The sequence below is a fragment of the Brienomyrus brachyistius genome, chromosome 24 (assembly GCF_023856365.1).
Source record: "Brienomyrus brachyistius isolate T26 chromosome 24, BBRACH_0.4, whole genome shotgun sequence".
Lineage (NCBI taxonomy): Eukaryota > Metazoa > Chordata > Actinopteri > Osteoglossiformes > Mormyridae > Brienomyrus > Brienomyrus brachyistius.
In genome coordinates, this window is record NC_064556.1 from 7,724,347 (window position 1) to 7,735,865 (window position 11,519).

An 11,519-nucleotide genomic window follows, 5' to 3' on the forward strand; every position below is an offset into this window, starting at 1 on the left:
TGAGTTTGTCAAACAAATATATGTATATTTCAGTAGTGTATAAAATATAGCCTAGTAAAACGCATTCATTTTGTCTTTCTATACAAAGTTCACCTGAACAATATTTTTGAGGTGATTTTGGGGGGAACTGGGAGTTTCCATTATTCCAAAGCCATTTTATTTCCTATGGAACTCCTGTAGATTTACTGCATAGAAGGATTTAAAAATCATATACTATAATCATATTTACTATAATAATTTATAGTAGCAATTAAGTAACTGGTAAATCCAAAACGTACTTAATGTTTAACCTTTTACCACCGTTATCCGTGTGTCTATTTAAAATGTTTTTTCAGTTCAATTCAATTATTTTGTCAAACTCCTGTAAAGTCTGTAAAAATGGTTCCAGTCGAAGGTTGTTTGTGAAAGGTGAGTTCGTCCAACAAATACAAGACTCTCAGGTTTCATCAGAACTTTGAAGTGAGATTACATGACGGGTAAAACTCATTGCGTGAATATATGTTTGTGTGTGTGTATATGTATGTATGTATGATATATATATATATATATATATATATATATATATATATATATATATATATATATATATATATATATATAATGTATGTGTATCTGTGTGTGTCTGTGTGTGTATATATATATATATACGTAAGGAATAATTGACGACGGGCCGTTGAATTATTAGAAAATAATGCACACCCGAGGTGGTAATGCGGCCACGACGCGAAGCGGAGTGGCCGTTACACCTCGGGTGTGCATTATTTTCTAATAATTCAACGGTCCGGAGTCAATTATTCCGCTTATACTACGGTTGCCACACCTCAAGACATCGATCAGATGATATATTTCAAGGGATTCGTCCGGTTTTTCTACTTAAATCGCTATTGTGAGTAGGATTATTTCTTCCGCATCTCATCCAACGACTCTTTTGCTAGTTTCAAAACGTCATTTTAAAGCTGGCAATGGAGGCTTGAGCCGTTGATAGCAGACTAATGCAGTTAATAATGAAGTTATTAGAAAGAGAGCGAGAGACAGAGACACAGAGAAAGAGAAACAGAGAGAGAGAGAGCTTGTATGAATTAGGCTACCTTTGTGTGTCCCTCAACAGTGTTCTGAAGCACCGTCTCTAAACTGTAAGTCTGCTTTAAGATGCAGCGCTGTTATTACCTCTCTAGTGAGAAATGTCATGTGTAGCCTTTAAGTTGGTACACTAGGCTAACTAATACTGCTGCAGCCCAGTTGTTGAAAGTTTCATATTCACCGTAAATATTAAAATTTACTTTCGGAAAATCGTCTGTCATGTTGTTGTTTTTGTTAGTCCTGTGTGCTGTATAGGTACTGTATGCTAATTTCCGTTATTACAGTTAACTATGCGAAGTGATATGGAACTGTAATGCGGTCAAGAGAGCTACCTGGAACTACGTTCGCCGTGCGGTTATCTGAAAATAATTGCACACCTCAGAACGTTCGTCAGCCAATCAGGTTAAAGCATTCAACGGTCCCGTAGTATAAATATATATATATATTGACATCTGAGATCTCTGTCCAGAAGAGCGCAATCCTAGGAACAGCTAAGATACTGCGCAGGACCCTCAAGCTCCCAGGCCTCTGGTAGAGGACCCGAGCTTGAAGGACAAAGACCGCCCACAGGAGGGCGAGTGGGGAATTTTTTTTTTTATATATATATATATATGTGTGTGTGTGTGTGTGTGTACGCATATATTATATATTATAAGAAGAGGAAAAACTGAAGTTTATGGAATCCATTACCCCAGAGTGCACTTCTAATTAAAGCAATTCAGTTTATTTTGAATTATCTCATACAATAAAGAAGAACCAATTATTTTACTTGTACTGTGTGACTTTATAAAATGTCTTGGACTCCTACTTTCACAATTATCTGTAAAATCACAGCTTTTGAGTGTAGTTTGTCCAGCAGATATATATGTATATTTCTGTGCCGTACAATAGCGTAGGCTAATAAACGATTGTTAATTTTGACTTTCTATGAAAAGTTCACCTGAATGTTTCATTATGAATCCGCTTGTTATTGAGCCTCGTTAACTGCGCGTACCTTCTTGGGCCTGAGGACGAATTGCATACCAAACGACCATTCTTGAGAAGATCAGGCGAAATACATTAGTGTTATTTTAGTTTACTTATGGTAAGGATATTAAATATCCTAACACACACCTCGCACTGTAATGGTTTTGGTTATAGTCTGTAGATGTTCAGACATGTTTCTCACCCCCCTACCCGCAAACCTTATATTCAGTATTGCCCCGCTGTCGCCATAGCTGCTGTTGTTGTTATAGTTGTAGCTGTTGTTATCATTACTATCGTTGGTGCTGTATCGTTGTTTCAGGGATACTTAATAATACCCTGCCTGAAATAAATCCAATATAATTAACAAGTACACACACACTTGTTTATTCAGTCTTTAAATTAGGTTCATTTAACTAGTACGGTTTGTCACCTGGAATGTGCGTGGAATGTTGCTCTCTTGCAAAAACACTTCTACGCCACCTAACATTACAGGAAGATATTGCCTTGCTTCCGGAAACTTGCATATCAAAAATGGATCCTCAGATATTTGGCTCATCACAATTTCCTCCCGTATACTCAGCTGGTTATAATTCCAAACAAAGAGCTGTCGCTATTTTGATCAACAAAAGGATAATATTCACTTGTAAAGACATAGACCCAGAAGGAAGATTTATTTTACTCAAAATATCAACAAATAGATACTTGTGTATTGCCAGCATATATGGTCCAAACATGGATGACCCATCTCTCTTCCACCGCTGTTTCTCTGCACTCTCTGTTCACTCAGACTCAGCACTCGTAGTGGGAGGAGATTATAATTTGATGCTTAATCCAGAGTTGGAGTGCAGTTATCAGTTATCGTAATCAGTTATCGTAATCAGTTATTGTGACTGCTAATCGGTTGCAGTAATAAAACAATATATCAATGACTTGTTTGTGATGCTTGGCACACACGTCACCCCTTGGTCAAAGGATACCCTTTCTTCTCACCAGTCCACCATTCTTATTCCCATCTAGACTTCTTTTTAACCCATAATTCAATCACAAAACCAGTGTGATATCCAAATTAGGGACCATGCACCAGTTACTGTGACAGTTATGGAGAATAAAAACACATCGGCAGTTAAACATTAGTGATTTAATACTAATTAACTGAATGAAATGAGGGCTGAGGGTGAAGACTATCGCTAGAGAATTGAAATATGTTGTAATATTAGGCACCATGGTCCTGTTATGCGTCTGAGTGATTTAAAACTGAGATGCCCCTCGAAAATGGTTTTCTTTAATTTTGCAAATACCTGAACTTTTTTTTGTGTTTAATGCATATATACTGATATCACATTTAAAAAATCGTATCTCAGACCCCCGTCTCTGCCCATTGCAGCTCTTTGTAAATAGTGGGTCAGACATTTATGAAAAATGGCTCCTTGCTTTAAAAAGGTTGCCAACCTCTAGCCTAACTCATTGTAGCCAGGGGTTAGGCTGATACTTCTACAAAATTTGATAAATAACTGCATTGGTCTGGACTGGGGGGTCTAATATGATATGCTATCATGGGGGCCAAAATCTGATTGTAGGAATTACATAAGTTTTAAATCTGCAACATACTTATATTTTACCTTGAATACCGTTATCAGTCTGACTATATAAAATGCTACTTTTATTTTCACAATAGTCTGTATAAACTGAGATGATTAAAGGTTGTTTGGAAAAAGATGCATTTGTCCAAACAATATTGGCTCTGTATATCTCAACTGGGTGAAATTGTATGTCAACCCCATAACTCGTTAATTTTGTTTTTCTGTTCAAAGTTGACCTGAATGGTATTTCTTTAAGCATTTTTCAGGGGAACTTCGGGGGAGTTTCAAATCTCAAATCATGTAATTCCTAGGGAATTCATGAAGATGTGTTGAAGGATTATAATAATTTATTCTAGCAATCATATAACTGTTAAATCCCAAACATACATTGGCATATAGTTTACCTTTAATACTATTGTCTATGTGACTGCATAATACCCAGAGAGCAAAGTCCCATTGAAACAACACTGATTAAACATCACACAAAATCACTGAAACAACAGTGATCTTCAATATTGTTTAAACATTGATCTTGATCATTGGCCATCTATTCAATATTGAAGACCTGACCATGTTCAACAAGGATTCAACATTGATTCAATTGTATTTTGTTCCAATAAATCAGCCATGAATCCAATATTGAAACATTGTACATTTAAACAATGTTTATTTCAGGTTGTTTCCTAAGTGATTTATAATGTTAAAACTATGCAAAATCAGTTATGAAATCTAAAGCCTGATATAAATGAAACACCAAGAAAAGTGGCGAAACATAAAAGCATATTTATTAGTGCACACTTTTCTAAACATTTATACACAGAAAAACGAACACTCACATATTCATTTGTTTAGATTAATATACACTGTATGGGAAAAAAAGTATTGGGACACTCCTATTAATTAGGGGAATTGTCTGATTAAGCCACACCCACTATTGACACAGATGACTCTCCACTTTGCATCATCATATGACGCTTTCTTTACAACAAGTCAGTTCTCAACATTTTTGCCAAGTTAGAGTTCCCTTGGTCAACCACGTGTGAAATGATTGTAAAGGACAAAATGTCTGGCACCAAGTTCAGTTGTGAACTGGTCGGTCACAGAAGCTCACATTAAGGGCCCTGATAACCCAACATCAATGCGCAACCTAAAGTCAGCAAATCCAGCGATGTTTCAGCATCCAATGGAAAGCGTCAACAATAGAGTAAAAGGACATTATAGCAACAATGGGCTGACTAACTTCTTAAAATACCCTCGGTTTTGTAATGAGATGCTGGACAAGATGGTGTCCCGATACTTTTGTCCATATAGTTTATTTATGTTATTAACCATGAAGTGAAAAACATCATGTCTCTATGCACAATGTTCTAATTCCTACTTTCACATTTGCAAAAATCTGTAAAAACTGCGGCACCTGACAGCTGCTAAGATAAGGTCAGTATGTTATGCAAACCCTGAAATGGGAATTACTGCATTATTAACTAACTATTTATGAATTATGGCATGGCCACAGTTATCTGTGTGACTATATAAAAATGCTTTTTAACTCCTGCTTTTACCAGGGACCGGCTGACCAGGCTGTTTCATTTATGATGCTTTGGATTAAAGTGTCTGCTGAATAAATGCATGGAAATGCTTTCTTAGAGATAGTGAAAACACAGTGTTTTACTGAACAGGTCTGCAAGTTGACATCTGGAGAATGGGAACTTTGCACAGTCAACCATGGAGGAATATCGAGTGGAAAGAAAGGTATGGAACCTGTTTTATATTTATCAGACATTATAAACAGTATCATTTTTTTCACCAGTGTCGCTTTTATAATTTTTATAATATATATATTCTTAAATTTTACAGGAGTACTATATCCCCCATCTCTCTCTCTCTCTCTCTCTCTCTCTCTCTCTCTCTCTCACACACACACACACACACACACACACACACACACACACACATAAATATGAGGCAGGTAAGGACACTGTGCCCATGATCAGTAAGAACATAAATCAATTGATAAATCGAATAGCTTTAGACATCATCCGATTACTGCTGATGCTCCAACGATCCACCTGTCGGTCTCCAGCTCCAATCCTCCCTCACTCGTGAACAGGACCCTGAGACATAAAGTCTAACGCTTGAGGCAGTAACTCTTCCCTACCCTGGAGGGGGCGATCCACCCTTTTCTGGTTGAAAACCATGACTTCAGAGGTGCTGATCCTCATCTTGGTTGTTTCACATTCAATTTTCGTACTTCAGTAAAAGTGAAACGTTACTCAATTAAAAGTAAAACTCATCCAGTAAAATACTGCAAGTAAAATTACAAAAAATACCTGGTTTAAAAAATACGTGAAATATAGTGAAAAATAAGTGAAAAATACTATATATTCAAATGTATTGTTCTTACCAGAAGCAAGCTATCCTTTTAAATTCACCCAAGGCAGGTTTGAATATAGCATTATAAGTTACAATGCAGCACAATAGGAAAACTGAATTGCAAGAAGGTAGGTGGATATTTTCATTTTATTCAAAAATGGCTGTGAAACTTGCAGAGCTTCCCGGCACAAAGAGTGAAATGATGATTTAATTCTTTGGTAAGCAAAAGATCAATCTAGATGCCAGATTTATTAATTAATATAAATCCCTCTCCCTCCACAATGGAAAATGGCTGATCATCCAATGCAATCATCAACATTATTTCAGTAGTAATTACCTCTAGCGCTGATAACTTTGAATATTGATACAGTTTAAACATCAGACAGAAATTTTGGTAAATATTTGCTCAAGAATTGTGAGAGAAAATCGTGATCTCAATTCAGAGTGAAATAATTATGATTTTGCCTAGTATCGTGCAACCCAACTTAGATGTGCTTCATGCAATTAATTTTTTTTTAATTGGGTGAGTAACGATGGTCTTATGTCGAAAGTGTCCTTTAGTATAAGAAACTAATTATTAATTACTGAATGAGTATTCATTACTATGCTGGAATGGTTTGCTTCTCCAATAAACAATATGATAGAAGTCCCAATTAGTCAGTTACTGGAAGATTTAGTTCCAGAATACAGTATGAATGGAATTCATTAAATACAGTATAACTACTTAACCATGGTTAGAACATTCGTTCCACGAACGTAACTCTGAGCAGGCATGTAGCAACTCTGTAGGAAAACTCTGCTCATGGCCGCAGAGTCTTGCGATACTTTAGGACAAGCTCGGTACTATTGTTCCGAATGTATGAGTCCAGCTTCTCCTCTTCTTTGCTGATCTGTGCGCGACCATTTCTAGCAGTATTTGGTGAGTATAGGTGTGCCGGATGTTGATTTCTACTGAATTACAGAGATCCACACAATCTACACAAATTTACCACATTTTGTGCCGATTTTCTTTTCAACCCTCGAGTGGCCACCACATTCATATGTTGGGTAAAAGCATTGGATAAATGAACAATTCCTAATAATACTGTAAGATCTATTTAATTATGCAGTTTTAATATATGGGATTATTTGTATTCCTATTTTGACTAATTCCTATTTACAATTCCAATGTTCATTCCTTTAGTACAAAAGACAGTCTCAAGAAATTTGTGCAAGAATACAAACCCATTATTGACTCAGTACCTCAGGCTCGGATTCTTCTCGTTGGTGATGTTGGTGCTGGAAAATCAAGCTTCTTCAACTCCATCAGCTCTGTCTTCTGTGACCACATAACAGCCCAAGCCAATGCAGGAGACAATCCCACCACCCTGACGCTGAAGGTAATGTGATCATATAAATCTTCCTGTCATGGGGCCTGTATCACAAAGCTGGTTCATTGAGGTCAGGCTTCAAAAAGTTTCATTTTGGCTAAACCAAATGCAATTTAAGATAATCGGTATCATGATGCTGACTATCAACAAACTGTATCAAGCCAGGTTCTTAATAAAATCAAGATTATTGCCTGAGTGCATGCAGCTATACTTCAGGTATACTATGCAGGTATATTTCAGTGCTGCTTATGAATTTTCTATGAATGCATAATAAATACATTATGAAGGTGCAGTTAATGCAGAGTGTTACTGAACTTTTCACTGCAGCAATCATTTCAGACAGCCATACTCATGTTGTTGTGTATGTCCCACCTACACACTCATTCATCCATCCATCCATCCATCTTCCAAACCGCTTATCCTACTGGTTCGTGGGGGGTCTGGAGCCTATCCCAGAAGCAATGGGCATGAGGCAGGGAACAACCCAGGATGGGGAGCCAGCCCATGACAGGGCATACTCACACACCATTCACTCACACATGCACACCTATGGGCAATTTAGCGACTCCAATTAGCCTCAGCATGTTTTTGGACTGTGGGGGGAAACCGTAGTACCCAGAGGATACCCCACGACGACATGGGGAGAACATGCAAACTCCGCACACATGTGACCCAGGCGGAGACTCGAACCTGGGTCCCAGAGGTGTGAGGCAGCAGTGCTAACCACTGCACCACCATGCCGCCCCCCACACTCATTCAATCTTTGCCAAATATAGTCTTAAATAACACAGAAAAGCAATAGGAACTGAGTGCATTTCCATCTTTTCACTTTGTCTCATTGCGAAATCTATTCCCAGTCAGACGTAACTCACGTGACAACAGATATCAAGGCGCCAGTTCCACTGCATTACCAATTATTATTACTATCAGTGCACCACTATAAAATGCCTTAGTAAAGGATAGCACAAAACAATTGTGCAACAGAACTGCATACATATCACATCTAAGTGTTAGTTTCTTTTATAGTTTGGATTTAAATTGAGAGAGTGCTGGAAAATGTCTCTACACCCACTGTTCATTCATGATAGCACTACGCCAGCTGAGCAATTGTATTATCAGTAACAAATGAATGAATGTTACATTTATATAGAACTTTTTAAGAACCCAAAGTACTTTACAGAAGTAATGGAGAGCCACTTCAACCACCCCACTGTGTCGCCCCCCCCACCTGGATGATGTGACGGCAGCCATTCTGCATCAGTACTCTCACCACACAGTAGCTAAGGTGGTGAAGGGGCAGGAGAGAATTCGCCAGTTAGATACAGGGAAAGATATTTTTTCCCCCACTATCCCTACTTGTCAAGCTGTCAGAAGGTGAATGACGTCATGTGTCTTCTTACAGTATCACACTTACCAGGTGAGGGAGGGCACAGGTGGACGGCCTCTCTCATTCCTCCTGTGTGACACCATGGGATTGGAACAAACAACTAATGGAGGGGTGAACACTGATGATATTGAGAGCATCCTGAAGGGCTACATACCGGACGGGTACCAGGTAAGAGCGGTCTAACCGAAGTCACATGTTTATAACTTTTCTTAACAAACTCTTTTCTAATGAAACCAAATATAATTTTTTGTTTGTTGTTTCGGCATCATTAATATACTGTTATTACAAAAATGTCATTTGAAATGACTCGCTTAATGTTTCGTTTGTGTTTCTCATGATATCAGTGTCAATGACTGTCTGAATGTACCTAATTTTTTTTTGTGTAGTTTGACCCTAAAATACCATGGAGCCAAAATGGTGATCAAACTCATGTTCCACCACTTAAGGAGAGGATCCACTGTGTGGTGTTTGTGGTAGACGCCTCAACACTTCCACTTAAGAATTCAAAAGATGAGAAACCCAAAAAATTTACTAAAATCAAAGACAAAGCTAACTTGCTTGGTTAGTGACGGCCGTCGTGTGATTTGAATGTGTGATGTGTTGCACTCAACCTGCCTTTCCTGAGACATGAGTATTACTAAATCATCATTAGGTGACATGAAAAAATAACCTGGAATAATGTATTTGAATATTCAGCATAAACCCAGAGAACTTCAGTTGCTGGATTGGAAAATGGTAAACTGAATGTTTTTTGTAGCTTTGCCATAAACACCACTCTTGCCATAACTGAAGGAGGTCTTGGCTGCTCCTCCACACAGAGATGCTCTATCTGCGAGAAACTTGAGGGTTCTCTGTCACATAGAGCCCACTTAAGGGGATGGAACTAAACTCTGGGACATGATCATGAGCTCAGCTGAACACATGTGGATTCAGGAAGGGCAGAGTAATGCTGGCAGGTGCTTCTGAGTAAGACAGACAGTGTGCTGATTGCTTTGAGCTTGCTCAAGAAATTCTGTAAGGTGATGATGGCTTATTCCATAGAACACACAATATGTCACTAGTGAAACTTTTCTATTGATATTTTTAGATGTCCCTCTAATGGTTCTACTGACCAAAGTGGACAAAGTGTGCCCACACACAGGAAAGGACTTGAAAAATGTGTACTGGAGTGACTACTTAAAGGTGCAGGTGAGTATCAGGGTGTAAGGCTGGAATCGGTCCTGAAAGCTCCACTGACATATCAGGACAGTATTCGTGCAAACCTGCAACAGGACTCTTGAGTAGTAAATGGACCTGAATTTCTGCAGCAAATAAATGCAGCACAATGAATGAGTAAAGGTGACCTGCAGTGACCCGGCATCCTGGCCTGGGTGTCTCCTTCCTCAGGTCCTCTGTTTCCTGGGATAGATTCAATGATGGATGGATGATAAATCTGTTTCTTACAGTATATTTCATTGCCATCAAGAGTTTTAGAACTTCAGTTGCATATCCTTGTTCAGCAACTTCTGCTAAAGAGACATTTATACTATTTCAAAATTAGCTTATTGCATCCCTGTTTGACATGAATTTCTCCATACAGTAGCTGAAGAAAATATGTTTCACGAGGAACGAATATTTTAACTGCATGTCTCTCTGCAGATCGAAAAAGCGAGTCGAATACTGGGCATCCAAACGTCAAATGTCTTTCCAGTGAGGAATTACTTCCGCGAGACTGAGCTGGACATGCCCCGTGACATCCTGCTTCTCACTGCAATGCAGAAAATGCTACACTTATCTAATGATTTCTTTGCTAATTTTGAGGAAGACACAAAGTGAGTCAGACATATATGATGTGTGTATAAAGTTGAGATATAACCACACCACACACTGTAACCCTACACTGGATTAAGAGATTGAATATGAAATTAAAGATAATTATTAAAGATCAATAAAATTACCCGATGATTCCAACATGGGTCAGTGTCAGTCTCAAATCTAATTTGGTCCAGAGATCTAGCTCTCTATTTTGAGTTTGCCTGTGTCACTGTCAATTTGATTACTAGATTGTTGGATTGTAAATGGACAATTAAATAGTCTCACATTCAAATTCGTCATCACTGGAGTTTTAATTAAAGGGTGTGTCACATGGACATTCTTCATAAGATTTTATCAAAGTGCTTAGCTTACTATTTTAACTGTATTTAGGCCCTTCTACACAGACTGACTGGAGAATAAAATTATCATATATAACATGGCATGTCACCAAGCTAAACACTTATGTACAGCTGCAGAAAAAATGAAGAGACCACAGCACAATTTTTTGTTTCACTCATTTCTCAATGTATGGGTGTGTGTCTCGGAATAATACTTTTTTTTTGCAAACTGTATGGCATATTCCTTAGCATTGTAATACACTTAGTGAATGTAATCTTTAGGACAAAACTATAAAGATGTAACTTGAAAAGTACTATATAACCATTAGAGAATGTAGCCCAGTTACTGCTGCCGGATCCAGCCTCAGAGTTTCTGTACCTGCATCTTATTTTATCCCTGATTGTATGAAATGTGCATTATTCAGCTCTGCAGATTGTCCATGTTGAATTTGTAATAATATCATTGGCTGTAATATGTGGCCAGTTAAAACTTCCAAAGACTGCTACTGCTCATTATAATAAAAACACCTGGTTTCTCACAATACTTCTGGGCGTTTTGCCTAGACCTTCATTGTAGTACCCTTGGCCGACTCTGGCCCCTCTGACATGAGTATTCCTGTAGTACTGGTAGTCT

General features: G+C 38.0%; 1 protein-coding gene across 1 annotated transcript in view; it reads left to right on the forward strand.

Annotated features, from left to right (window-relative positions):
- LOC125720163 (interferon-induced protein 44-like) overlaps positions 1-10,839 on the forward strand; it is a 50,930-nt gene extending 40,091 nt beyond the window's left edge. The window contains exons 2-7 of the mRNA XM_048995344.1: positions 5,303-5,375; positions 7,180-7,375; positions 8,769-8,921; positions 9,140-9,314; positions 9,841-9,941; positions 10,392-10,839. Of these exons, the coding sequence (XP_048851301.1) occupies positions 5,326-5,375; positions 7,180-7,375; positions 8,769-8,921; positions 9,140-9,314; positions 9,841-9,941; positions 10,392-10,568 (852 nt within the window). The 5' untranslated portion in view covers positions 5,303-5,325 and the 3' untranslated portion in view covers positions 10,569-10,839. The remainder of the gene's footprint in view (positions 1-5,302; positions 5,376-7,179; positions 7,376-8,768; positions 8,922-9,139; positions 9,315-9,840; positions 9,942-10,391) is intronic.
- The last annotated feature ends 680 nt before the right edge of the window (positions 10,840-11,519 follow it).